This window comes from Alligator mississippiensis, chromosome 13 (assembly GCF_030867095.1).
Source record: "Alligator mississippiensis isolate rAllMis1 chromosome 13, rAllMis1, whole genome shotgun sequence".
NCBI classification, from domain to species: Eukaryota; Metazoa; Chordata; order Crocodylia; family Alligatoridae; genus Alligator; species Alligator mississippiensis.
This window is the reverse complement of record NC_081836.1, coordinates 18,628,924-18,656,794: the sequence shown is the minus strand read 5'-3', so window position 1 is coordinate 18,656,794 and position 27,871 is coordinate 18,628,924. Positions and strand designations below refer to the sequence as shown.

The following is a 27,871-nucleotide window of genomic DNA, read 5'->3' as shown; positions in this document are numbered from 1 at the left end:
AACTTGTTTAAACATGCCCAGAAAAGATGCTGTCTCTTTTGGAAAAAGAGGCATTTGAGGAGTTTTTTGTTTGTTTGGTCTTCCAGTTTCTCTGTATAGCCTATCTGTGTAAAATCCAACACTCTTTCCTGTTGAATTCTTCAAGACTCACAAAGTATCAAGATATGATGCCTCATGACATTACTCCCCTCTCCTTTTCAGAAAGGGAAAAAGGGAAATCCAGAATCTGAATCGTGCTTAATTTAGGGTCAGAATCTCTAGTTTGAGGTAATCCATAGTCCTTGAAGATGATATGTGTTACCTAGTGCTGTGGGTAAGGGGTATTTAGAAGTGATGGAGACCAGGTTTCTTGATGGACATGATAAAATAGGAGCTAATGGTTTGGGTATTTTTTCTTTTTTTAACAAATGACTAAATAAATGTATAGTAAATCTATTAAGGAGATATGTAAGGAACAAGGCTTGTTTCTGGAAACTCTTCCTATTGAAAGGTAACCAGTTGAACGACTGCTGCTGATGAGACTGCACAGTGCCAAATTAACATTGAATAGTAGCCTTGAAAGTCACCCAGACTAGTAACTGAAACAGCAAGAACATTCTACAGATGCCAAGACTATGCAGCAACAGAACTGCTGATAGGGTTTAACATGAAACTGCCATGAAAACTCTTCTGGTCACCTGGGAGACCTAGAAACCATGCACCAGAGCCAAATGTAAATACCTGCAATTAGGCATTGGAACCAAGGACCTGTATCTTAAAAGAGAAGCAACTAGGCCTCTGCTGCCTATATAGAAATGAAGCCCTTTGACTGAACCCAGAATTGAAACCAGAGCCTGAAACAAAAGCTGACAATAAAACAGTTCCTTTGAGGCAGGGCTAACAGATGTTGGTTCTAAAATGGGAAGTCACGGTTTCAGTGTACTCACTCCCATTTCAGCTCTGAGATTCGCTCCACCTTTGGCATGTGAAAAGCAGATGGAGCTCAGCTCTGCTCTCCCTCCTTGAATATGCCATGTCCATTCAGCTGCTTCCAAACCATCATTTCTTTCAGAGAGGGTCTTAGCAGCTTCTCTGCACAGAGGTTGCATTGTTTTTTTTAAATCCAGTTTAGAACAGTGACTGAATGCCTCTTTCCTCCCCCAGCCCTTGAGTGCTGTCTTTGTTTTCTTGTCCTTGCAGCTCACCTTTTGAGCTGGCAGTGTTTACATCAGCTTGATTCTTAGTGCAATTCAGTGCTTGCTCTCTGCACCCTTACCTCATATGCTAATACTAGTGTTCAGCTGTCAGCCATACCCGGGGAACACCATCTGCCAGAGCACCTATAGTAAAGTACAGGGGATGCCAAGAGCTGTGTTTCCAAACTGTCTCCAACAGAATTCCTTTAGTTCAAAGAGGCAGCCAGCTTTTCCTCAAGTGCCCAGCCTTTCACAATCACTGCAGGAAACACTGAATCTTCAGGCTGTTAATCTACAAAGTATAAGACCTAGATTCATTAGTGGTGTCACTGAACTGGCATGAGATTCTTTTAGGAACAAAAGCGTGCCTCTTCTGGAACTGGAGTTTCACAAAACAAAAGTGAGAATGTCAAGTGCATGTTTGTGTGATGAACTGTTAGTGTGACACCAGGTACTTCATGTGTGTGCATAAAATAGAACCCACTGAATTCACAGTATAGAGTAATACAGTAAGCATGAAGCTAGGAAGCAGGGCATGTGAGCTGTTCCTCAAACTCTTGGGTTGATATGTGTTGTGGCTGTGGAGAAATTGCTTATTTCCTTACTGTATGTTTCTCTGAGCTATCAGGATAATGTCTGCCTGCCTCATGGAGTTGTAATCTAATGTGAACAGTTTAGATTAAAAAAAAAGTGCTGACTATTAATAATAAAGTACCCTTAGCTCACTTCTATTCAGTAACAGGAGGAGCTTGTTAAAACTCTGGCTTGGCCAGTTTGGGTGGTGCAATGGCTGTGGATTTCAGTGGCTCTTAACTTGGAATGACCCTCAGGATCTCTGTGACAGAGGCAAAGATTTCTTAGGGCGGTATCTTTTATTGGACCAATTACAGAATTGGGATAGTTAGACAAGCTTTCAAATGCAGGATACTTTTCATCAGGTCACTGAATGCAGTTGGTCCAATAAAAGCGATCACCCTAAGAAATCATTGCCTCTTGCATAACTCCTGGACCAGTAACTACAACGTCACTCTAACACTACCTCAGGATCTCTGGAAGATATGCAGAGTATATTGGAAGTTGTGAATCCTAATGATGGCATTGGGTTGACAGGTGCCAGATGGTATAAAGTCCAGCTTTTTTCACCGTCTCTTGAAGGTGGCGTGTACCAGAGACAGGGCTGTCATCTAAAATGAAGCTAGAAGATCATATTTCGCTGCATACATTTGAATGCAGTTCGTTTCACCTGGGTAACCAGGATCAGTAGCATTTGATGATCCAAGGTAGCTTAAAAGGAAGTGGTGTTTCATCCAGACTGCAAGATCACTGACTTGTTTCTAAAATATCAGCAGCCTGTGGGACCCAGGATCATATCCCAGGGGTGGGCTATTATTTGGGCTGGAGGGCCACTTAGTGAGTTTTAGTGAGCTGTTGAGGGCCACGCACACACATGCTCCCTGCAGCTAGGCAGCGGCTAGTGCCAGAGCAGAAGTGGGAGCATAAGGACTATGGCATGCCATGGCTTGCCCCTCCCAGCCTGCCTGGAGCTGGCACCTGCTGGTCATGTCCACAGCTGGAGGGGGCAGGGGTAGAGCCTGGCTGCAGGCCTCCATGTTGTCCTGTACTGCCATCAGGGCTCCTGGTGCATGTGTACACACCCCCTCTCCCTCACTCTTCCCGCCTCCCCCCCCCCCCAAGACTCTGTGGCTCCCAGGAGCCTTGATGGTGGGGTGGGACAGGACAGCATGGAGGCCTGTATCCAGGCTCCATCCCTCACAGGCACAGGCTGGTCTCTGGTGGCACCGCAGGGGATGCTGGGTGGAAGCAGCCCTGCCTACCTGCCTGGCACCACACTGGCCAGAGCCACTGGGGCCTAAGTACAGCTTGCGTAGGGCCTGCCACGCAATGCCACATGGACAGGCAGGGCTGCTTCTGCTCAATGTCCCCTGCAGCGCCTAAGAGATGCAGTCTGGCTCAGCAGGCCCTGGATACTGCCTGTTAGCTGAGGCTGGGGCCCAAGCATAGCTCGCCCAGGGCCTACGGGGCCAGACTGCATCTCCTAGGCACTATAGGGGATGCTGGGCAGCAACAGCCCCACCTGCTTGCCCCCACATGGCAGTCCCTTAGTGAGCTGTGCTCAGGCCCTGGCTTCTGCTGGTGCTGCACTCTGCCAGGCAGGCAGGGTTGCCTTCACCTGAAGCCAGAGCTGGAGTCTCACTGCCTGCCAGCAGAGGCTGGGGCCTGAGCGCGGCTCGCCCAGGGCCTGTTGTGTGTTGCTGCTGCTGCCTGCCTGCAAGCCAGACAAATCATTTGGTGGGCTGGATCTGGCCCACCGGCTGTATTTTGCCCACCCCGTCATACAGTAACCCTGCAATTCAGCATCATAGACAGTGATGTTAAGAACTATTAGAAGTTAGGTGTCACACTGAATCTCCAGATCAGACAAAGGCAGGAAATTAGGAATAGGATTCTGTTTAGGTTACCAGTTATGAATTGTTCTGGGATGCAGTAATTGTTGTCTAATGGACTGTGTAAGAGGAGATGGAGGTCTCTGTTACAGACATAATAATAAAAAATCTGTAGCTTTGCTTCTCTAAACATTGCGATTTTGTGTATATGTGCGTGTGCATGCACATGCAGAGGCGGATCCAAAGAGGATGCAGTGGCATGGCTGCACCTCTACCTCCCCTCCACTGGATTGAACTGTAGCATGGGAGCCTCTGGTGGCTTCTTTTTGTCTCCAAAGAATGCAAGAATTCTCCCCTCCCCTTCCCTCTACATCCAAAGGCACATTCCCTCCCCTACCCACTGCTGCTACTTTTCCCCACTGTCATAGGGGCACTTCTGGCCACTCCAGCCAGGCTGTGTAGAGGCTGGGCTCAACTTGGACAGTGACAGGGCAGTTGTAGTGGGTGGGGGGTTTCCCCCTCCCTGTGTCAGCTCCCAGGAACTGGGCAGGGTAGAGGAGCCCACCGATCGCTGCTGCTGCTACCCTCACTGTTCCTAGCTGAACCCAGCCACCACAGAACTTGGCTGGATCAGGTAGGAGCAGTTTTGAAGCTTCCCCTGTACAGCAGAGAAAGCAGCAGAAGTAGGTGGGGAAGGGGCAGGGCGGGGGCATACTTTTGAGCATGGAGGGGAAGTGGATGGGGTTCTTACGTGCTGTGGGGATTTATAAAAGAAGTCCCCAAAGTTTCCTGTAGGTCTGCCTGCACTGGTGAGTGGAGGAGGGTGCTGGAGCTGGATTGTAGCCACCCCTGCATCACAGATGACTGCTTTTGTACCCCCTCGCCCCCCATCCTGGCTGGATGGGTAGGTGTGTCTGTTAAGAGGAATCATCTGGGGACTAAACCATCAGTTGCTACCTTGGAACTTTGGTGGAAATGTCATGCCTTTCACTTCAGGGACTAGGTCAGGCACTGCTCCTATTCAGATGAGCTGATGTAAAATCAGCAGATATTTTACTAGTATCATTGAGACTCTACTCATCCTGAACCTAACACTAGTAGAAAAGGCTGGTGGCTAAAGTGGACAGTCATGAATTGTGTATGCTACACTGACACATGTCCGTAGTGCAAAATCATCAGGATAAAGATGTGAGGAAGTGCTGTATAGTTGTTGTCAGTAATTTCCTAAACCGGTTTGCCTCTTATGTTTAAACAGCTAGAGTTTGAAGCTGGAGACCTTCAGGGACCTGTCCTTGGTTTGAAGATACTTCGTAACCTTACACCAAGATGGTAAATATATGAAAAGCTACTGTGCGCCCTCTTTATTTTAATATTCTATACTGATGCTATTGTGTATTTGTATATTTAGGTTGCATATGTATTCATGTTTTTGTTCTTTTTTATTATGCCTCATACTTTTAATTATGCTCTGGGGTTCAATACGCTGCTCTCTCTCACCCTTGGATATGTATTTGCTTTGGTTGTGAAGTCATAATCCTGGATTTTTGACCTCGCAGTCAGTGTGCCCTGGCGTGGTGTCCTTAAAAACAGGAGTCTGACTGCTGTCAGGTCAGGCTGGGAGGGAATTGTTAAACAATAGTCTTTAAAGACTTAGCAGAGAAAGAATACAGAAATGCACAGACACATACAGTTAAGCTTGTATGTGTACAAAACTTTGCTGCCGTTTACAGTATTGCTACTGTAAATAGTTTCATGGCATGTGATCCAGGTTACCATGAAGGAAATAAGAATGGTGCTTCACAACTTTTTTTTAGTCTCATCTGAAAGTGGTTATTCCTTTATGGGTTGATCATTTTGGAAACGAATGCTATCTTATTTTCCTATTTTATGTTGCTTTAAGCTTTATGTACACTGCACCAGCTTCTTTGGGGTGGCATGCCATGCTGTAACCAGCAGATGGCACCCTTGCAACCTTTCAGAAAGGTTCTTAAAGAAAACTATTTTTTGCAAACTATCGGCAAGAATGTGGAGGTCAACAGAGTGGGCTGGAGTTGCAAGCAAACATGCCAGCTTTGACAGTCAAGTGTAGAAAGCCTTTGTTAAACTCCTTGCCACGTTTGTGTTTAAAAAGAAAAATGAAGAAATGAAATGAATATCTGTACCTAAAATGAGAAGGATTCTGACCCAGTTCACTGTAGCATCGCCCACAGGAGAGCAGGAATGGCAGTTTGCTTATTTTCAAAGTGAACCCACAGACTGTAATTTGGTTGTCCTTTTGCTGCTGTGACAAGGGTGCTGGCTCTGCTTGGGATGTAAGAGAAAATGGGGGGGGGGGGGGGGGGGGGGGATATGCCTGCATTTGGAAGGCAAATAAGCAGGTTGGCATTGCCATGTAGGACAAGGGACCATTAAAGTGACTTAGTGTCCCACAATGGCAATAGGGTGAGTATAATTAAGCCATTTATTCATAATCTGAAGGGGAAGGCAGAACAAATAGATGTCTTGGATTTTTTTCAGAGGTTGATCCTGAATGTCAGTTATGTTGCAAAAAACAGGTTGCTTTGTGGCTCTAAATTATATGAATGTCTTTCCACAAGTTGATGAGGGAAGGGGACCAAAGCTCAAGTGATCTCTGTCACAAGCCTCAGGATGTTGTGCAGCAGTAATGTTCAATAATATTCTTCAGAATCCTGGCCACTCCTCTGGGGCTTTATGGGACTTGTGCAAGAGAGCAGTGGTGACACTCAGAAAATAGATGACATAGGACAGAAGTAGTGCAGGGTTTACCCTTAGGCGGATGCAGGCTGGCACAGGACTGAGCCATCATTCTTTGCAGTACCATATGAGGTGGTGGTGGTGGTTACTTCTGTGTATTGGAGCCTCTGGATCATTGGTGGCAATGCAGTCTCCTGCCTTCAGAGACCTCCTGATTTGCAAACATTGTAGTCCCTTGAGTACATCATAGCACTCTCCTGTATGTAGCTGACTGATGCCATTTCTCATGCTAATACCAGGGAACTGCTGAACAGCAATTGGAAGCCTGTCTAGCAGCTGAGGATGCCAACTCCATGAATTCCCAGGTCATATCTATTGGACAGCAAAGCTTTGTGTTTCAAAGATTCCATTAGGCTGGTCCTAGTGTGGTCCCTGTGGCTGGACTGGGGTCTACTTTTGTGGCAGTTTCCTATCAGTTGTCATTACTCCGCACTGTCTAAACTGATTGATGGTTCTGTTGGACCTGGAGAGTTGTGCCTGCAGCTTGCAGCAAATGCTTCTTGCGGTGCCCTGCCTACTGATGCTTCTGAGTTTGAGGCAGTGTGAAGGAAGTCTCTGTACTTACTGTCGCTGCCATGACTCTCCTTGTTTCTTTTAGCTTCATCACTACGCACTGTGCTCTGCAGTTTTCATCCCATGGGATCCAACCAGGCCTCACAACTGTCTTGGCACGAAACCTAGATAAGAACACCATGGGCTATTTACAGTGGCGATGGGGTATCCAGTCATCCATGAACACAAGTATTGTCCGGGATACCGAAAGCAGCCATTTCACAGTGGCAATGCAAGTGAGTCCTTCACTGCTGTGTGCAGTGGAGAATGCTCCCTGGCAGTCCCTTATTCACTGGGGGAGCTTGTAGCATGTTTGGCACAGAAATGGCCTAGCTCTTTGGAGGTGTCTTTGGGTCATTAGACATGCTTGCTACCCAGCCTAAGGCACAGTGCTTCAGGGAAGTGTTTGAGAACAGCCTTAATTTTCCCCTTTGTCTGGGAAGAAACACTAATCTTCCTGCTGCATGGAGACATCTGGCAGTCCTGGATGCACTGGTGCAGTTCAGTGTGTGTGCCCACCCATTTTGCCTGTAGACTCCAGCAGTGACTTCCTAATAAGAAATGTGGGGCTAGGTAGGAATGGAGTGGGGGACTTCAGAAGGATCCCATTAGTCTGGGATAAAGCAAGCAGCTGCCAGTTGCTCTCTTTAAGGGTGCCTGGAAGCTTACCATATCACTTGATTCTAAGATGGGCTTTTTTCCCTATTTAACATGGGAAGGGGAGCTCCTCATCTTAGAATCACAAACAAGGGCCATGGAGGTTGGGTGGGTAGGCAGCTGCTGTGGCTCAGGCTCTATTTGGGGTTTGGTCATAGTTGTAGCTGTTACCTGTGGGCTCAGACTCCTATTTGGGGTTTGGTCATAGTTGTAGCTGTTACCTGTGGGCTCTTCCATGCCCCTCCCCCACCTTTGCACCCCACTGTTTCCCTCCTACAGTCTCTTCCTGCCATTTCTGCTCCTCATGCAGCCTCTGGTCTTCTGCTGGCCCCTCTTCCCCTCCTCCTACCCCTTGCTGTGCACCGGCAAGGCTCCATGAACACTGCAGCCTTGGGCACTGAGCATTCCCCCAGCTTGACTCCATAATAGTGATGCACAGTCCACAGAGCTGCTATGAGGGCTAGGCTGAGGCCATGCTCAGTGCCTTGGGCTAAAACAGGGATGAAGTCTGCCAGCATTGAGCAAGGTTAAAAGTTGGGGACGGATGAAGCAGAGGCTGGGGAGGGTAAAGGGGGAGCATAGCTTAGTGGGGGCAGGTACAAGCAGGGGCAAGTTGTTTGATCTCCCTACACCACCTGCCTCCCCACCTGGCCCCCTGCAGTGGGGGCATGAATTAAAGATCACCTTCTAATAATTAGATTCTATACATGGAAAATTTATAACAAATTTATAAATTTTCCATGTATAGAACCTAATTATTGGGGGAGGTGTCTTAAATTTAGGGTTGTCTTAGATTTGAGTAAACGCAGTATTTTTCACCAGATATAGTAATAGAAACCTTGGCATTAAACCAACTGACACTGCCCTTTTAAGCCAGTTCTCCTCTGGTTGTTGCTTTGCAGATTATTCTGTAAAAGGGGATCTCCCGTGTATCCTGAAACCTTAGTCCTCTCCCCTGTAAAGGCTCCAGTGCTTTACGGGGCCAGTCACTGTGAGCGTAGAACAGCTCCAGTCATGAGTAGTGGCGTGCAGGGGAGAGCTCTTGGCATGCTTATACTTTGCATAAGGGTCTGAGTAGAAAGGGGATTTTGTGGAGATGCACAGCGGTGGCTGGGGATGCACAGTGGTGACTAGTGATGCTTTCCCACACACTCATGCTTCTCTGGTGTTTCAGCTGGGAATCCCCAACTCCTTCATGATGATCAGTTACCAGCATAAGTTTCAGGATGAGGATCACACAAGAGTCAAAGGCTCTCTCAAGTAAGTGTGGCCGTGGGATGTTCATGCCAGCCATGCATCAGAGAGTCCTGCAGGGAAATCTGATCGCCACTGCTGCAGGCCTGCACAACCTGTGCACTACATCTGTGCTTGTACTGTCCTGTTTGAATGTTGGCTTCCCTTGAATTCTAATTCTCCCTGTTAATCAGGTAAAATGAATGGCCGGAGTCTTAGTGGCTTAACTGAACCTTTGGCCTGTAATCACTGCAGAAGACTCCTGTCTTCTTGGTCTTATCTTGTATTTTCAGGGTGAATCACTCTCACTAACTAACCTTTCCTGTACACAGCATGTTCCTTGTTATGTAGATTCCTCTTGTTTTATTTTGCTTGAAACTTTGTGAAACTACAATAAATAAAATTTAGCTATGAGAGAGATCAGAGAGCTTGCCCTTGCTTGACTGTTCTCTGGTTCTCTTGTTCCAGGGCTGGTTTATTTGGGACCGTGGTGGAATATGGAGCGGAGAGGAAGATTTCCAGGCACAGTATTTTAGGAGCTACTGTCAGTGTTGGTGTTCCCCAAGGCGTGTCCCTGAAAATCAAGTCAGTTAAGTTAATAACTGTAATGTATCTCCTGCATCTCTGCTCCACATTACATCAGGGCCTCCCTGATGTGGGTGTTCCAGACATATTGGCAAATAGAGCCCAAAGGCAGTGATGCACATGCATGCAATAAAAAAGGAACAGATTGCAGCTGCCCTTGCTTTTGAGATAGACATGTCGCCCTCTGAAGCCAAGTACATATTGCCAGCATTCCTCTGTCTGGTGCTGAGATCTCAATCATATCCAGTTTGTAAGAAAATAAAAGTAATCTGAGGGTGCTTTTTAAAGACAGGTTTAGAACATCACTGTAAGAAACTGGTACAAAACTGGCTGGGGACTTTTTTTTCCTGTTTCAAGAATATCTTGAATTGTGTTCCAGCACTAGTAACTTTATACCCTGGCAAATATTTAGAGCCATCTATATTGCTACAGTTAACTAATGAAAACTGACATGTTTCTAATACCATGCATTAGAAAAAGACACTGAGCCCCTACTGTGTTGCTATATTATAGTGCATACTTTGACTTTGCCAGCAGAGGGCATGCAAACACTGCTGTAATTAGCCCAGCTCTGGATTCCAGTCCTAATGAGAAGCTGATCTTTGCTGAAATTGTTTGCCACCTGCTTATGGTAAAATCTTTCATATTCTTCCTGCAAGACACATGCATGAGTGTGACTTCTTTCTGTTGTGAGTATCCACTGTTGCTGTGCAGCTGGGAACATTGTGTTCCATGCTGTGCACAGGGACAGGTAACCGATCTAGTCTTGCTGGTTAAAATCCAGTGAGTAGGTCATTCAGTGAGTGAGAACAGTGCAGCAGTGGATTTTTTCAGAAGAAGCATCTGTCCCTTCCACATAAGGGTCTGGCAGGCTTCTGCAGTGTGCCTTGCGATTGCTCTGATTTGGTCTAGGAGATGTTTGCCTTTTGAAGGTTCAGAGTTCAGACCATCTCATGGCCTTTGCTGGCTGCTGTCACTGAATTGGATCCCCTGCCACTGGCTGTTGTTGGACCTATTCTGCTGGGCCCTTTAGAATTCCAGGGTTGCTGTGACCAGCCACTTTGTTCTCCTTTGTTCTAGGTTGAACAGGGCTAGCCAGACCTACTTTTTCCCTATCCATCTGACAGATCAGCTGCTTCCCAGTGCTGTATTCTATGCCACCGTGGGACCCCTAGTTATCTACTTTGCCATGCATAGGCTAATCATCAAACCCTACCTCCAAGCACAAAAGGAGAAGTGAGTTCTGAGTATGGGGTTGGGTACTCCTGCCCAGTTGTCTTTGGGTGGTGGGTCAAGTGCTGGGGTATCTGAGGTACAGTCGCTATGTAGCATTCTGGAAGCCTGAGGAAAAATGGAGCACTGAAGGATTAGGGCTGTACACAGACCCACAGCACAGCTTGATGGCAGCTTGGGTAGGTGGTGGCCCTCATTCATTGGGGTGTCGTGTATGTTGAGATGGGTAGTATTGGAAGTGCCTTCTTGTGGCTGTATCGCATTTAAAATTATGTTTAACTTCCTTTTATCAGAGAGTTGGAGAAGCAAAGGGAAAGCACAGCCAGTGACATCCTACAGAAGAAACAGGAGGCAGAAGCTGCAGTAAGTGCTCTCTCCTTCCCTGCACCCTTGCTGGGTGGCATCGTCCTTGGGTTGATGATTTTGTTGCATGCAGGTCACATGCTGTATTCTCTAGCTGTGCTCCCAGGTCAGCATGTAGAACTTGCACTGTACTGCCAGCTGCTAACTTGCTTGGTTTCTGAAGTCACCTGATTCTGGGCAGGACTGGACTGGTAGTGCTGGAAGAAGCTCCAGCCCTTTTATGGATATCAGCCTCATTTTGGGGGAGCCCCCTTGATTTTGCTGCTGACACGAACAAAAAGCCCTGTAGCCCAGGGAAGCTTAGCTGCTGACTCCCTCTTTTTTCTCTGAACAAATGGACAGCACCAGTGTGGGGAGCTGAGGATAGTTGGATATGGGGCTAGGTGAAGGGACAGAATTAATTTCTGGGCAGGGGATGTGTAAAAGTAAAACTGAGGGGGGACACAAATAATTAAAATTCAGGCATATGGGAGAAGCTGGAAGCTCTGCACAGTAGGCTGCCAACTGGAGCTCCTGTAGCTACAACCACCTAATTTAGGAAGTCTGGGGGACTGGCAGGCCTGTGCACTCTGGGACCTTTGATAGGGACCTACCAGAATCACAGTGGAAGTGGGTTGCATGGCAGCTCCTTTAATCTTGCAGGTTCCTCTGTGTGCCCTGCCCCGTTGCTGATTGGCTGAGGGGCCCCAGTGACCCTGCTGCTTGTTGCTGATTGGCCCGGAGGCAAAAATGGCACCGTATTTAAAACCCCAATTGGCAGGGGGTGCGTGCGGGGGAACCTGCAAGATTAAAGGAGCTGCCACACAGTCCACTTCTGCCAGGATTTTGGTAGGTCCCTATTCATAGCCCCATGACAGCATGCTGTCCACATGGGAAGTGGATTTCAGGGTCTCCTGCATACTTTCTCCTGTATTTGTTTGGGATGCTGCTTTTGGGCTTGAGTGATTTCCAGGCAGGACTAGCCCAGCGCTCTGTGTTATGGCACTAAATTTCCCATTTTATTCTTTATTCTTAGTCTCAATTTCATATGCTGCTTAGCTGGCTCTCAGGTGATATTTAGGCCCTGGCCTGCAGATGTGTCCTAATTCTTTCACCTGACTCTGGCCCTCTTTGGCTAAAGGAAGCTGCTTCCACATGGGACTTCTTTGCATCTCTTAAACAGTCTCTTTTGCTGCTGGATTTTATTCTATTCTTTGTCGTGGCAGGTTCGGTTGATGCAGGAGTCTGTCCGGAGGATAATTGAGGCAGAGGAAGCCAAGATGGGTAAAGAGCACAGCACACATTGCTTGTTCTGCAGGTTTGGGGAGAGGAAGGGCACCTCTGCAGAGGTGGGAGGACAGGGGAGAGACAAGTGGGAGGTAGACGTAAGAGATATCTGTGGGTTTTCAGTTTTCACGCTCAATACAAATCCAGAATGCATAGGTGATGCGTATACGGGGAGCGGGGGGGCATGTGCCCCCCTGAGAGCGCTAGTGCCCTGGCTGGTAGGGGAGCACACAGCGGTAGTGCTCCCCTAAGATTGCCCCACCCCCTAGTCTTGCCCTGCTGATGCCCCCCATGCCAGAATGAGTTTAAGTCCATGTCTGCTGTACAGACAGGGGAAGGCCCCAGTACAAGCTTATCTCGGGTGTCTACACAGAATGCAGCAGAAGGGAGGAGGGGACACCCAGTAGTGTTCTAACATGTTGCTGGGGGATGTGGTCTGGCTTTGAACTTAGAGCCAGGAGAATTCAGGAAATACTGGATAGGCACCAGCAGCTTTCTCCATTGACTTCTACCCTAAGAGCTGGGAGACCACTGTAAAAAGCCATAAATGTCTGTGTATATATCAGTTATCTTGAGTTGTGGGGTGTTTATATACATGCTCCGGGTTGAGGGGTGACAAAGAAGCTTTAATTAGAGCAGTCCCAAGAGCTGCTTAATTAAAGCGCCTGGAGCATCTCATGTATCAGCATTCTCATGCTGAAAAATGGCAGCAGGGGCGCTTTAACTAAAGCTGACCAAACCATTTTTCAGTGTGGGGACACTACTACACGACACATGGGAGTCTTCTGGAGCATGGTAATTACCATGCTCCAGCAGACTTGATTACTCGAGTGAGGCTGCTCTAACATGCTGTAATTACAGCGCGCCGGAGCAGCCTCACTGCATGTGTATAGGCACCCTAGAATTCTGTCATTCCAGAGCAATGTAATTTGCCAGTAGACCTTAACTTGGAAATCTAAATGCTGTATGACTTCTTGGGCTTTATGCTTTCAAAGATAACATTCAGAGGGTGAATTGAGTGTAACTGCTGCAGTGACAGCTGCCTAAATCTGTGGACAACCTAAAATCATTGTTCTGAGAAATGTGAACTGCCTCAGTCATCTTCTGTTAATCCTGAACTTAGAAGTGGAAATGCTTTACTAGGAAGGGATTGGCCTGGATCAAAGGTAGTGGTAGGAGGTGGAAGGTATCTGCCTGTGCCCTATTTCCCGCTTGGTTAGGTTTCAGAGGGTCACGGGTCAGTGCAGAAATTCTCCTTTCATTCTGGCTGGGCTTGTCCTGGTGTGCTGAAGGATATGGGAATCTTTCCAGGAAGATGTTAGGTGAGGGCATGAGCTGGGTTCTTTAGTTGCTGCCCAGGTGCTCAAGGCAGCCTTTGCCCATGGAGGTGTCCCTGTGCAAAATGCAGGTCTGATTGTAGTGAATGCCTGGTATGGGAAGTTTGTCAACGATAACAGCCGGAAGAATGAGAAGGTGAAAGTGATTGATGTGACCATCCCTCTGCAATGCATGGTGAAGGACTCCAAGCTCATCCTAACAGAGGCATCCAAGGTATGTGCTGACTGTGTGAGTGCTCAAGGAAACCACAGGGTCTGACAAGGCAGCAGAGCTCTTAAGTATCCATCTAAATTACCGTATATTTTGCTGTGGTGGGGGATTTAGTAATCTAGTTGGAGCTAGCCAATCTAGATCCGGAGAACCAGTGTTTGTACCAGTGCTGTGAGTCATGCTGTCCCTATCTTTGTGATAGTTTTCCTAGTTCTTGAATCAACACAATGCTCTCTGTGGGGCAGGAAGTCCGTTACTGACTTTGGAGCAATGCAGCAGGAATAGTTTGAGTCGCTTCAAGATGGGCGGCAAGAGGCATGGTTCTCAGCCTCTCCTTTCATCCCCTAGCAACAAAGCCTTTGTTTCTAAAGAGACAGCTCATTCTGATTGCTGCTTCATGTTAAACTGGGAAAACTGCATCTGGCAATAACAAATTACCTCCAGTCTTGAGCTGTTCTAATCCAAGATACAGTAATTACCTTGTTAAATATTTTTTTATAGGATCTAGTACGTGGATGATGTTTGTCAGTTGAGGCTCAATTTCCAGTTCCATTGACTCTAGGACTATGGAAACTGGCATCTGTGCCTTGTGTTCTTAGTGTTCACATCTACTGCAGGCCCCTTTCCACTCCTGTTGTACAGCTTACTCACCAGGCAGAGTGCAGCTAAACTGTCCAGGAGCACAGCCCACTCTAGTATAAGTGCATCTAGGCAGTTTTTGATACTCTCTTCCTTCTTCTGCATGGTCATAGCTTGAGGGAGGGGAATGCCTTAGGCCTATTATGAGCTGTGTAATAAATGCTGTTGTGGGAGAATCAGCATGAAAGTCACAGGGAGCTGAGATTGGCTTATCTGCAGTTGTTAAGGATAAAATCACTGCAAGAAATGTGGGAAGGGAAAATGATTCTTTCCTGTTGTTTCCAGCTGACTCAGAGCACTGGGTAGGGTAGCTGCTTTTGCTTTTTTTCCTAGAGAGTCAATTTCCCCTGTTGTTTGTGCAAGTCTTTCAAACAGCAGCAAGGGAGAGAAATATTAAAAAAATAAGCAGATGTCATGATAGAAGCAACATGTTGGTATGTATGTGGAAAGAACTTTTAATTAGTCTTGGACAGTGATTAGATTGGATATTGGCAGTGCCCACTTTTAAAGAGTAGATAACCACTTGTAATTTCCCCACTTTTCTCTGTTGTACCCCAAAAGCTCCAGTGGAAGAGCCGTGAAAGTGTCGTTCTCTTGTGCTTAATTATATTGGTTTTCTTGCTTAAGGCTGGACTGCCTGGGTTCTATGACCCTTGTGTAGGTGAAGACAAGAGTTTGAAAGTGCTGTATCAGTTCCGAGGAGTTCTGCACCAAGTGATGTCTGCTGACAATGAGGCCCTTAGGATACCAAAGCAATGTAAGTAGCCAGGACTCCAGTCTTCTTTCCTCCCGTCACTGGGCCTCAATCCCAGCAGCCAAGAAAGGAACTACCCACCCATGCAGTCAGCTCTTAACACTGGGGTCAGTATTACTATGGAGCTGCCAGTTAGGATATCTCAGTTGCAGGGACATTGGATTTGCTAGTTCTGAGGAGTTAGTACGGTCTGGGTGATCTCTATTGATTCTTTCTCATGGTGGTGGTGACGTCAGTGGTGGAAAGAAAAGCTGTTCATATTGACTGGTCAAGATATGGGGTGATAAGAAGAGATGGGAGGTTGATATTATTAAGTGTTTGATTTGACTTTGCAACCGTCCCCAGAATCATTCTGCAAGGTAGTTAATATAGTGACAGGTTTCACTGTACTTCAAAATAACTGCATTGTGAATTGACTGAAGAATACAAGTCTCTTCTAAATAAATCCAGTATTTCCTTGTAACAAGGATGTATGTGTGCACTGAGTGAGTGGTCAATCTCTTATGAAGTTTTCATAAGTGGATAAGTGTCTTGCTTATACTGTTATTTGCTAGTAGTGACATTTCTGTCTGTAACTAGTTTTATGGTAAATATCCTGAACTAAGGTGTATCTTTTCTAATGAACATACTCTATCCATGTGTGTTTCCTTAACAGCTCACAGAATTGATGCAGATAGCTAATCTAGTGAGAAAGCAGGGCATCATCTACGGTACCCATGTCAACGGAAGCTGCAAAACCTTCCCTTGGATCTGATGAATTTAAAGAGACATTTTTATTTTTATGGTTCATGTAGAGGGTGGTGTCATACCAATTATGTTGAGGAACAACAAGAGAGTACCTGCTCCGAAGCAGTGCTACCCAGGACTATGGTGTAATAAATAGCAAGGTGACCTGAGACTGTGTGGTGCACTCTGCCTGGGAGGAGCAGCATGGGGCTTGGGCTGCAGCTATCTTTTGATCCAGTCTTTCCTGCTGCAAGGTGACCGCAGCTCATTTGTTCACACTCAGTGTTTCCTTTCACACTGTGAGCAGGGAAGAGGACTCTCCACTCTTCCTTCTTTTCCTTCTGACAGGGTTGGGTTACACTGTCCTTAACTAAAAACAATAGCTAATATAATCTTCCTTAAGAGGAAGTTAAATTTGTGACCACCTCCTAGGAATCTTCTTCATCAAGTCTGTTACTGGAAAAAAAGATATAAAGATTGTGGTGCTTGTCCCAGATCTGAATGAAAAACATGCTCGTTGTTTGAGAACAATGAGTATGTTGGAAACTAAGTTTTCTGCTTTACCTAATCACATGGACACCTTTCAGCATGAATCCATCCAATTGTTAGTGACACTGATTCTAAGCACCATTATGACACTAGACTAATTATCAGGATTACAACCACAGTCCTTGTCGCACACATTCTGCTTCTGCTAAGCGAAGAACTCCATGGAATTTTAAGTCTGTTTTGGTGGGGGAGAAACTGAATTAGCTAGAATCTGAATTGTTCGGTTCAGCTGAATTTACTGTTGCAGTTGTTGCTTTCCAGTTGATTTCATTCTAGCAAGAGAGGGAAATGCAGTTGATGCAGGTAAACTGGACCAAAACGTAATGTGCCAAATGGGGTAAGGAGGTGAGAACGTGGGAATTCTGCTGGCTGCCTTCAATAGCAGAGGCAGCTGTGGACTAGAGTCCCTGGAATAGCCACAGCACATGCTTGGGACTTACCCCCAGAAGAGGCACTACTGCTCCACCAACAACAGAAAGGTGGAGGACTGATGGAGATGATAGTGTTTCCTAGCTGGCACAGCAGTAAGTTAAGGCTCTTATATATGAAAGGAGCAGTTGGTGGCTTTTAATGGGTCATGAGGGAACAGTTCTGCTCCTGGTCAGTCCTGGGAGAGCCCTCGTTTATATGCAAGGGACACAGAAACAAGTGTATATTGACACAGCATTGTTGGTATTCATACCAACAGCAGTAAACATGTTCCTGACATGCATCTTTGCCCCTTGTTTCTGTCTAATTGCCATTCTGCTCAGTCCTGTCACTGTCTTGGTCTCCCACTTAGAAAGCCACATGAGCAAGGACTGTTGTCAATGAAATTATTCTAAAGAGTCAGTTCATTATAGCTGTTCCAGAAAAGCTGGGAAGTCTCTCCCCTGCCTAGTCTTACAATCCAGTGATGGTCACCAGGTTTAAAAAAAATAAATCTCCTTGTTATTTGTGAACGGCTCCTGCTGTGGGAGTTCTCATTACTTATCACCACAGATTTTACCTATATGTTAATTGTGCACTAAACTTTGTGTTTTGAATGAATCTTAGTTAAAAACTACCCCAGGTACCTTTTGATGCAGATTTAATTTTCTAGGCACCAAATACTTCATTTACCTTGTCAGCTGGTGAAGCAGAAAATGCTGGATTGTCCAAATAAACCTTTTCCTGATTTGATTCTCTTTCAAAGTTCTATTTTATAAATATAAGTCTGGCCTGTCTACGGCAAGTTATTAAGTAACAAGGGAGAAGGCCTGTGTCTCTAATAAATGTTCAAACCTGCCCCCCCCAAGCTCTCAAAAATTGCCATCTTTCACTGTTTTTACCATCTCTCACATATGATTGGAGCCAGGCACTGCTACTGAACGTTATTAGCCATAATAGAAGGATTGTCTGAAAATGAAATGCTCAGAAGTACAAAAGTTATTAAACACATTTATTGTTAATTACAGAAAAAAATGCCACCACCAGGTAGATAAACTTCAATACTTAGACTAAGAAGGAGACACAAAAAAGTCATAAAGTTTGTAAGTAATAAACAGTCAACACTGACCCTTATGTTTTCCTGTGCTTAAATAGTTTTTACTGTCAAAAAAGTAAATCCTTTTTCTTACAGCCTACAGAATGAAAGGGAAATAGAACAACCCTAATACAACTTGCAAACTGGCTTTTTGACCCCTTTAGCTGCTTTGTAGCTTTAGAATTAGTTCACAACTGTTTTTTGTTTTACATTTACAGGAGGATTACAGGTGAGATGCTTCTGACCACCAATATTTTACATATGGGAGAAAAATAAGTACTATTAACTCTTGTCAAAATACAGGCAAAAATGCCTTAAGGAAGTTTTAAAATTACCCACTTCTCACCGTCAGTTAAATGGCATACTAAAAGCAACAGCATCCAAGGAAACTTTGTAGCATCTAGTTCCCTGTCAATTTTCTCCTTTCCCCTTTAACAACTGTACTAACATTACAAGTACTCAAGCATGATGTACAGGTTTGGGTTTTCATGCGTTCAGATTTCTCTCTCAGACTGTGGGCACTAGTTCTCAGCTCTTGTCCACTAGGCAGTTATAATTTGTGTGAATGTAAAGCTATGCCCAGGGGAAACCACAGCAACGAGACCAAGTTACCTAGCCCATGGGAAAGTTGCACTAGGCAGCAGCCTCTCGAGGTGCTGTTCTTGGAGGTAGAAGAGTGTTTAGAAAGTCAGGCCTAGCACCCTTCCAGGAGCTTGGTTAGCTTGGAGTTCTCAGTGCTCCTTTTTACAAGTTTGGAGCCGCACAAGTATCCTCTTTAGTTCTACACTTTTAACTTTCAGGCATTTCCGGAGTTTTTCATTTTCTTCCAGGGCTTGAAAGAGTTTTTTTTTCAAGGAAGTACAGTCAGCAATGGCATAGCTGTGATCTGAGCTCTGAAGGTGGTGCCTCTGCACTAGGGGCCTGGATTTCAGCTGCCTGTCCTCCATTTCTGCTGCCTCTGTTGTAGTAACCTGATAAAAGAACACAGGGAAGGGAAAGTGAGAGGAGGGCAAGGCTGAGGTCTGCTAGCAGTTATACAACACAACCCAATAAGAGTAAAGAGCAGCTGTTCTCCATGTGGCAGGTTAGTTATCTCTGTTTTACAGTAAAGAGGTGATGCCACAGAGAGATGAAGTAATTTGTCCAAGCTCAGTAGAGGCAAAGCCAATTACAGAATCCAGTTCTGAATCCTTGGTTCCTGTTACAACCACTTTGCAAGGAATAAGTGTCCCCTGAACTTGGCACTGAGCATATTTCATGTGTGACCTTCAGTGCTTAAAAGCCAAGGCCAAAGAACAAGCCTAGCACTGACACGAAGTTCAATACTTTGTATACCTCATCAAAATGGAATAGTTTAAATTTTCCAAGCAACATTAAGCCAGACATCAGACTCCTTCTCTGCAATTCTTGCTAAATGTCAGAATCTCATCTTCATGCCTATGGTGCATAAGGCCCCTGCAGAAGAACCTACTTTGCTTGCAGTAACATAGTTAATCTTGCTTCCCTGTCTTGAGCATTGAGTCCTGGAGTGGTCAAAATATGGCCCACAGGCCAGATCCCAACCCACTAATAGATTATATCTAGATCAGGGCTGCCCCTGTGGTGCTGAGTTCTGCACAGGGCAGCCCACATGGTGCTCCCACTCCAGCCCCTGCCACCATGCACAGCTTCCTGGCAGGGCTACCACCCAGCTGCCGCACAGCCCCTGCCCCTCCTGAGCTGCTCCAGGCAGCAGATAGTTGTGAGGACACGTGCTGGGCACTACACACCCAGCCAAGCAGGGTGGGGGAGCTGAAGCCAGGCAGATCCCACTCCAGTGTACAGGGGTCCAGCTCCTGGCCACCTACCACCCACTCTGTACACCCAGTGCGATGAGCAGCAAGCTGTGAACAGCCAAGTGGATGAAAGACAGCCCCACCAGGAAGCTGTGCTTGCTGGCTGGGACCAGGGCAGTGCTGTTGATGGGCAAAGAGCAGGCACAGCTCAGCCTCATGCAGTGCCACAGACCAGATTGGTGAGAGTGTGAGTGTGTGTGTGTGGGGTGGGCAGTGAATTCTGCAGTACAGACCCCTTGCCCCCCTCTCCCCAACCAGCCCCTGGGACCTAGTGTGTAGGCAGCCCCCCTGCATGTGAATCCTCCCAACAATACACCCAGCTCAGCCCCCCCACCCCATGCACACAACCTCCCACCCCAACTATATACAAGAGTAACTTTATTTTGAGCTGTTATGAATCAGGACAAAAATATTTTTTGGAATAAAATTAAAATGTTATAGTGGGTGTTTGATTTTTAGTATACAACTTTTTATACATTTGTTAAAATTATATCTTCTGAAAGACTGTCTTTCAGTGTGCAGGGAAGCTACACTAGTGCAGCAGGCACCCTGGCAGTGTGTTCATGTGTCCCTGGCCATTTGGTGCAGATCAGCTAGCAACTTCCCCTGGCCTCGTTGCCTGCCAGGACAACCTGTGCTGCTCAGTAACCAGAACTTGGAGAGCTCTCTCAAGAACAAAGATCCAATTTGTGCAATCAATGCAACAGACTTGATTTGGTCATTACTAGGACAGCACCTACATCTGAGCAGCATCACAAGCCATCTTGTTTTCTTGAAGCAATCTCCAGCTCTGCTGAGCTCAACCCCATCCAGGATGGTTACATTATAGAAGCATTGCCAAAACTTGGTTATGTGGCTTCCCAGCCAAAATTGCCCAACCCTGGTCTAGTCCTTTGTTGTGTGTAACCATCAAGAGCAATGCCTAGCTTTGCCCACAAGATGGAGCAAAGAGACTGTTTTACCTCTACTGGATGCTCTGCTGTAGTAGACTGGGGCTCCTGATGAACAGCTTCTACATCCAGTCTCCTGTCCTCCCAACTGTCTGTAGAGTCCTGTTAGAAACCATGAATGTAGCTCAGACCTGCAGCTTACTGCCCCTCACCCTCCAAAACCACCTCTATCAACTTCAGCCATCCATGTTCTCAGAGACTCATTTTAGGAGAATGATGCCCTCCCTTCAGGTTCTCTTTTTTCCTTAATCACTGCATGCAATACATAATTACTAATCCAAATTAAAGCAGAAGGTACAAGTGACTGAGGCAAGCTTGCTTTAAAACTTTCTCAGTGTCAGACAGAGGATTTCTACAGTCAGGTGGTTCAGTGCATTTAAACACGTCTGAAAACAGGACACTTTAGTGGCAAGATCACAAGGGGCTAGAGAGCACTGCCCTCCTGCTGAAAGGCAGGTAGGGAGCACACAACTGCAAGGCATAGACGTACTTTTGGCACTGGGGGATCCTCAGCATCCTTCAGAGAACTCTTCCCGTTCCCGATTTGCTGTGATAAAGACAAAGCCCTTATTAGTCCCCCAGACACCGGTGAGCCACGAAAGCGGTCACGGACCTCGGGCCTGAATTTTCAGGTCCGCACGTGGCTTTCTGAGGACGGATGAGTCCGAGATGCAGCCTGTGCCCAGCAAGCCACCCGCCTCCAGCGCAGCAGTGGGCCTGGCTGTCTGGCAAAGGACTCTGGGACAGGGCAAGGTGCAGACCTGGGGCCCTCGCCTGGCACCGTGAGGGCTTCCCAGGCCCCGCTCCCCGTCCCCAGGCACGGAACCGCGGTGTCCGGCCCAGACCCGCCCGGCAGGGAGGCAGGCTCACGGCGGCAGCGGGCGGGGCGGTGAAGAGCGTGGGCACGGCGTCGGGCCGGAGGTTGGCGCGGTTGCCGCAAGGGCTGAAGCAGTCGGGCTGGAAGTGCTGCGAGCAGAGCACTGCGTGGCAGCTGGGCTGGAAGTCCGTGCGGCCCAGGTTGACCACCCAGCGGGCCAACAGCTCCGGCCGGCTCCGGGGGAACCTGCGGGGGCAGCACCAGTCAGTGCGGGCCGGGCCGGGCCGGGCCGGGCCGGGCCCCGCAGCCCTCCCTCGTGCGCCCCCGCACCTGTGGAAGGTGAGCTGCCGGCAGCGGCTGCTGTAGCGATTGCTGCACCGCGGCGCCGCGCAGGACTTGGGCATCGCCGCCCGCCCCGCACAAAGATGGCGGCGCCCCGCAGACTTGAGCCAAACGCTGACTCGGAACCACTCCGAGGTCGCCCCCACTTGTGGCACACGACTTCCGCCACGGATTTCCCGCGCGAGGGCGGAGGGGCGGGGACAGCGTATCACGGGCGGTGTCCAGCCGAGCAGCCCGGCCCCCGCAGCGGCTGCTGCCCCTGCCCTGCCCCGCCCTGGCGGCGGCCGCGGAGCACGCCGGGAGCTGCGGTCTGGCGCGGCCCCTGCGCCTGCCCGCGCCCAGGGGAGAAGCGCGGGCGCGCGGGGCGGGGTGAACGGTGCAGGCGGGGCCGCTTTCTCCCTGCCGCGGCGGCACAGGAGCCCCTGGGACCGGCTGGTCGCAGCGATCAGGCGAGTGGGGCCTCCGGCCCTTTTCTCTGTATCATCCGAGTGGCGGCAGCCGAGGAGCCCGGCTGTTTGCTGCCTGCGGGAGGCGGGTAGGCCGCCCCAGGCTTCAGGAAAACCCTGGGCAGGCTCCGCCGTGCTTAGTCCCGGGAGGCAGCGCCCCGCCGTCCTCAGGCAACTAGAGCTGGAGCGGTCAGCTGCTGCAGCGACAACTCCAATCCTTGCTACTTCGGCAGGGACTGGGTTGGAGAACTGCACCATTTCACGGTTTTGTCACAGTAGAGAATGCCAGCAGGCCTTTCTGGTCTTGCCTCCCGTGCAGGAGCCCCAGGCTGCTCTACCTCTGCCTGGTAGTTTCCTCGGGGTAGTGCTGCACAGCCAAAGGGGGCACTTGACTGCCTTGGCCACCATTAGGCTGCAGTGCCTGGCAGCCAGCGTGCGGGAAGGCCACACTACCAGGGTGCCTGCTGTACTAGTGTGCATGTGTCCCTGGCCATTTGGTCCAGATCAGCTAGTAACTTCCCCTGGCCTTGTCTGCCAGGACAACCTGTGCTGCTCAGTAACCAGAACTTGGAGAGCTTTCTCAAGAACAAAGATCTAATTTGTGCAATCAATGCCACAGACTTGGTTTGGTCATTACAAGGACAGCACCTACATCTGAGCAGCATCACAAGCCATCTTGTTTTCTTGAAGCAATCTCCAGCTCTGCTGAGCTCACCCCTATCCAGGATGGTTACATTATAAAAACACTTTCTGGTGCTAGTGCACCCCTAAATCCTCCACAGTGCAGAATGGTTCTCGGATGCAGTTCACCTTACTACTTGCAAAGTCTCCTGCCCAGGATTGTGCCAATGCCAAGTGATTACATTTGTACCCATAACAGATCTGTTAAACCCAGCCTCAGTACTCTAATGGGGACAGCACAATCCCAAATGAGGCCTGTCTGCATTCCTCAGTTTCAGTTTGCTAAGGCGCCTTTTGGTATCAGTGCTTTACTTTAGGGCTGAGAAATGGAGGAGGAGTCAATGTCTCCAAAAAATGGGCTTGGAGCATTGAAAGTGTATCAGAAATGAACAGGACATAGGACTCCACTTGGGAACAGAGTGGATGGGTCCCTCACATCCACGCATGCAAAACAAAGTCAGAAAAAGAATTTGATGAGAAAACAACAGCCTGACCAAGGAAGAGAACTGTCACAGCCAACCCCCACCCACCACTGCCTACCTGAAGAGAGGAGAGGCTTTATTCTCCCCTCAAACATATCAGTACATGGAGCAACAGGAAATCATTGTTTTTTACTGGAAGCAAATGCTAAAAACCACAGAACTCAACGAATGCTGCGCCTGCTGCTCAGCCCTGTCAAAGCAGAGGCAGATCACACGCGAGTTCAGTGAGCATTCACACTCACTGTCATGGGCCTTAGGAATACTTAAGATTGTTATATATGGACAAATGGGTGGTGGGGGGGGGGTCTAGTATTACATTAAAATTAAAACATATGGCCAGTAGCTTTTCAGACTTGTCATACAGAGCTTTTCTTCCTCCTCCCTCTTGGGAGGTGATTGACTTAACACATAAAAGTCTTGCAGTTTCTTAGCACTTTCCCAGTGGGATGAGAATTAACATGTGGCAAAAGTATTACACATTCCCAGACATCATCCCCTTTGTAGTCTTAACTGTTCAAAAACCCCTCTGTACCTGGGGTGCTTCATCTGTCTGCTACAGCTAGCCAGTGTCTAGCAGCAGTTTTGACCAGCAGGCCTCTTCCAGCCTTGGCTGTCAGAGACTTTCTGACACCTTGTGCCTGTTAACATGGACAGGCAGGCAGCCCCCTTTTGCCTGAGCAAATGCAGTTCAAAGGAGCTCTCCTAGACCTAGTTGGCTGGAGTTCTGTGCTTTGCATGGTTAATCTGCTCAAGTGGCATGCTGGTCAGGCAGCTCCCTTGGCTAGTCCAGAAAGCGCCTGCGTGAGCCCATCCGGGAGCGGTTTGAACGGCGAATATCAAACTTGGAGTCCCGACACTTCTGGCAAACATAGACTTCCGGGACATTTGATTTGCGGATCTTGGCGCAGGAGAGGTGGATCCAGGTGTGACATTCATTGCACTCAATCATTGGCCGACCAGCAAAAGGCTTCATGCAGAAGCAGGTGACTAGGTCCCAGGAATCGTCATCTGGAAAGACAAAGAGCAAGGTAAAACTACCTGCCTCCATGTCGCTACTGCATCTCACCTGTATCTCAACTCTTCCCTCTTGGACATAACTAGATCTTGAGGTTTTGAAGGCTGATATTGTATGCAGGCCTCTCCAGGGCATGCTGGAAGCTGCAGTCTGCATTGCCACCTGCACTTTGCTCTTGTACAGAATCTCAGCAGTGCAAGAGGACTGCTGCCCCAGGAGAAGTGCTCGGCTCCAAAACCAGCTTCTGACCCGTGTCCAGCTTTACATGAAAATTCATCCCATGGAAAGGGCTCTAGCCTGAGCCTGGACACTGTAATTCAGGCCACTGGTCACTGAGCAGTAAAACTCTTCTCTGCCCACCTTCTTTTGAAAGAGCTAAGAGGCTTGTGCAAATGCTAATGAATTTAGCTCTCAGCCCCCTCTCCCAAAAGATAAGTCTGCATTATTCCAGATTCTACAAAAAGACTGTGCATGGGATCACTAACAGTCTGACCCACTGTCTCACAGAACATCTCCCACTATCCCGCCCCCCCAACCACATACCTGAATCCACCATGATGTCCTCATCATCTCCAGTGCCATCTTCATCCCGGAACACAACCTGCTTGCCCTGCCGGATGACTGTTCGCTTGCCCACACTGTGTATCTCCACAGCCTGCTCAGAGTTAGCAGCAGCGTAAGAGACATTCGAAGGACTATCAGAGTCCCACACCGAACAGTGGTCGGTCACGGACTGAGGGTCACCCTCAGATGAAGGGCTCATGGGGGTTTCTACATAAGAGTCCTCCACCTCGAGGTCCAGGAGCTTCTCCTCATATTCTTTCTCCACAGGCACTTCTGTTTCCCTTCTCTTCAGTTTTTTCTTCTTCCTGATTTTATCAATTTGCTTTCGTTCTGGCAGGAAACTGCTAGGCTTTGCTCGCTGGAACAGGGAAGCATATGGTTTTGTTCTCTTGAGCTGACTAAAGTTTTTTCTATTCTTGACTGGCAGGGAGACAGCAGAAGGGAGGTCATTGAATCGGGCATCCCAGCTATCACTGTCAATGGTCCCACCAGTGCTATTAGGAGGACTGGGGCTGCTCCTCAAGGGTGTCTCCTATAAAATATTAAGAGAAGAAAAGTAAGCATTGTTTTAGAGCTGATACCTATCCACCCTATAGTGTTTACCATTTTTTATTCTAGTACAGCCTAGTGTTTATGGGACTTCAGTCAAGTGCTGTGTGGCAACTTCGAAGAGTTAAAATTCCCACTCCCTTCCATATGCTTTGAAACCTAGGCCTCTGCCAGGAACTGCAGCCCAGGAGAAGCCAAACAACCTCAAAATGAGTAAGCTCTGAACTCTATGGCCCCAGAGGTCTGGGAAGGGGCACAGACACTACATACTTCAAATACCTTAAATGTAACCTTGTGGCATTGTACAAAGAGTGCCCACCACCCAAATAATTCAAGACTGGATTTTTACACTTTGTTCAGCCTCTTCAAGCCAAACAAGGTTTGAGACATTTCACTTTTGATTAAAGAGAAACACATACATATCATAAAAGACCAACTGTTGTACCTTTAAAACTTTCTAAACGTAAGGCTATTTGCTGGCAGTTTCTTTTGGACTATCACATTTCAGTGCGTTACATTTGACCCAGTAAAAGCTTCCACAGAACCCAACCCCTTTAAACACAAAAATTAGCGTTTAGGTATTTATGTTGCATAGATCATCACATTATCTTAGTTTTCTGAGCTGCTGCCAGGAAGACCTTTTCCAACACATGCAGGAAAACCTTTAGCCTCCCACCAGTAATAGCTACATTGGCATGTACCTGTGATAAAATAAGGGGCTACACATTACCTCTTGGGGGTAGGGGATGTAACCAGCATACGCCAAGACAAATGTGCAAAACTTGTTAAAATCTTCCACGGTTCTGTGTCTCTTGGAGCCTGGGGAAAAATCCTGTTAAAAAAATAGTGACCAGGACATTAACTTGAGATTTTGGGGAAGGGCAGTGGGAACAACTTTGTGCAACTAATTGTCCATCTCTGAGAAAGTAATAATAGTAATAGCTCTTATTCTACCATTGCTCTTGTGTAAGTGCATCTTTCATGAGCCAAAATGCAAGGCACTATGAAGCCATCCTGTAATTTAGCACATTTATCTGGTCTCTCGGCCACTATCAAATTCTTGGGTGTTTCTAGCTCTTCTTCCAGCTGTTTCCACATCTGTCCCCAGGGTGGCTTCTAACACCTTCAGGGTCTAGTACTGTATGGCATCACTTTCCTAAAAACTGGTACTGAAGACAGTGAAGAAGCTAAACAGTTAGCAAAATGTAGCTGGTCAGCTAGTGTGGAGCCCGTCTCTCCTAATGCAACCAAGGAGTTCAACTCGGGGATTGCTGTTCTCTTCCTAGTGCAAAGTCTCCATCATGTCTCCTACCCAGACCTCAAAGCTGCTGGAAACGGCACCATAACTGCACATGCAGCCTCTGCTAGGACACAAGGAGCTTCTTCGGGGCTTGCACGGACACCCGGTCTCGAGACCCCGGCGCACCATCTAGCACCCAGGCGGTACAATGCCTGCCCCTACCCGCGACATGCAGCGGAGCGGGGGATGTGGGCGCACCCCATCGCCATCCACGTTCAAAACTAAACTGCCAAGCGCCAAGGCAGGCTCCGGGCACCACCCGCCGCTGCCCCCGCCCCAGCCCTGCGCACGGAGCCCCGGGAAGCCATGCCCGTGTCGCGAGCGCCGCTGGAGGCGGCCACAGGCTCCGCCCCGCCGGTCCGTGATGGAGGAGGGCCCGATCCGGGGCGGGGTGGGGCGCCCCGGGACAGGGGCGCGCCGGGGTGCGGGGCCGAGGGGAGGCCGGAGCCGGGCGCTGCAGTCCGCATCGGAGCCGGGGCCGTGCGGGGCGCGGAGCCCCCCGGGGACCCGCGCGGGGGTGGAGCCTCGGTGCGGGCCCGGATCCGGGGGGCGGGGCTCTCCGGGGGCCGCGGCCGGGCCGGGGCTCGGGGAAGGGCGGCGGCCGGGGAAGGAGAAGAAGGGCTCGGGCTCTCAGCGTCCGCACCCGGGTCTCCGCGGGGCCCCGCCGGGGCGGCGGCGTGGCCCGCTCCGCCAGGCGGCGGGGGCACGGGCCGGGGTGTGGAGCGGGGTCCCGGACCTGGCCCGGCGGGGCGGCGCGGGCAGCGGGGCGGGCAGCGGGGGCCCGGCTTACCTCGGGGGCGAAGGGGGAGGCGCAGGAGTCGGAGTCCATGTCCCGGCGCAGCCGCCCGCCAGCGGGGCAGGGGCAGGGGCAGGGCAGGGCGGGTCCGGGTCTGGGTCTGGCTCCGGGGCCTGGCGCGGGGTGCCGC

At 48.6% G+C, this 27,871-nt stretch overlaps 3 protein-coding genes across 4 annotated transcripts in view; 1 reads left to right on the top strand and 2 right to left on the bottom strand.

Moving 5' to 3' along the window:
- Nucleotides 1-17,621, top strand: part of DNAJC11 (DnaJ heat shock protein family (Hsp40) member C11) — a 73,594-nt gene extending 55,973 nt beyond the window's left edge. The window contains exons 7-16 of the mRNA XM_019480991.2: nt 4,836-4,909; nt 6,954-7,143; nt 8,739-8,824; nt 9,266-9,382; nt 10,463-10,618; nt 10,909-10,978; nt 12,184-12,241; nt 13,653-13,795; nt 15,059-15,188; nt 15,841-17,621. Coding sequence (XP_019336536.1) covers nt 4,836-4,909; nt 6,954-7,143; nt 8,739-8,824; nt 9,266-9,382; nt 10,463-10,618; nt 10,909-10,978; nt 12,184-12,241; nt 13,653-13,795; nt 15,059-15,188; nt 15,841-15,866 — 1,050 coding nt within the window. The 3' untranslated portion in view covers nt 15,867-17,621. The remainder of the gene's footprint in view (nt 1-4,835; nt 4,910-6,953; nt 7,144-8,738; nt 8,825-9,265; nt 9,383-10,462; nt 10,619-10,908; nt 10,979-12,183; nt 12,242-13,652; nt 13,796-15,058; nt 15,189-15,840) is intronic.
- Nucleotides 17,622-17,859: 238 nt separating this feature from the next.
- On the bottom strand, nt 17,860-23,532 carry THAP3 (THAP domain containing 3). Of its 2 annotated transcripts, XM_019480992.2 has the most exons (5): nt 21,897-22,128; nt 21,620-21,812; nt 21,240-21,296; nt 20,762-20,851; nt 17,860-18,935 (listed from the first exon to the last, which is right to left on the bottom strand). In XM_019480992.2, exons 1-5 carry the CDS (start codon nt 21,968-21,970, stop codon nt 18,696-18,698), a joined length of 654 nt encoding a protein of 217 aa, XP_019336537.1. In that variant the 5' UTR covers nt 21,971-22,128; the 3' UTR covers nt 17,860-18,695. The 2 variants fall into 2 exon arrangements, with proteins under 2 accessions (XP_019336537.1, XP_019336538.1); XM_019480993.2 differs by lacking the exon at nt 17,860-18,935 and having other exon boundaries at nt 21,511-21,812; nt 21,897-23,532.
- A 95-nt stretch (nt 23,533-23,627) lies between these two features.
- On the bottom strand, nt 23,628-27,862 carry PHF13 (PHD finger protein 13). Its single transcript, XM_059716520.1, has 4 exons — nt 27,736-27,862; nt 26,376-26,477; nt 25,076-25,628; nt 23,628-24,525 (listed from the first exon to the last, which is right to left on the bottom strand). Exons 1-4 carry the CDS (start codon nt 27,772-27,774, stop codon nt 24,299-24,301), a joined length of 921 nt encoding a protein of 306 aa, XP_059572503.1. The 5' UTR covers nt 27,775-27,862; the 3' UTR covers nt 23,628-24,298.
- Nucleotides 27,863-27,871: the final 9 nt, after the last annotated feature.

Coding starts and splice junctions, on each gene's coding strand:
- THAP3 (XM_019480993.2), bottom strand. CDS start 22,612: ATGGTGCAGTTCTCCAACCCAGTCCCTGCCGAAGTAGCAAGGATTGGA. Junction 21,813..21,896: donor CGGCAGCTCACCTTCCACAG/GTGCGGGGGCGC, acceptor CTGCCCCCGCAG/GTTCCCCCGGAGCCGGCCGG. Junction 21,297..21,510: donor GTGCCAGGCGAGGGCCCCAG/GTCTGCACCTTG, acceptor TCTTTATCACAG/CAAATCGGGAACGGGAAGAG.
- PHF13 (XM_059716520.1), bottom strand. CDS start 27,774: ATGGACTCCGACTCCTGCGCCTCCCCCTTCGCCCCCGAG. Junction 26,478..27,735: donor CCTCCCCCTTCGCCCCCGAG/GTAAGCCGGGCC, acceptor TTTTTTTAACAG/GATTTTTCCCCAGGCTCCAA. Junction 24,526..25,075: donor GGACATCATGGTGGATTCAG/GTATGTGGTTGG, acceptor TTGTCTTTCCAG/ATGACGATTCCTGGGACCTA.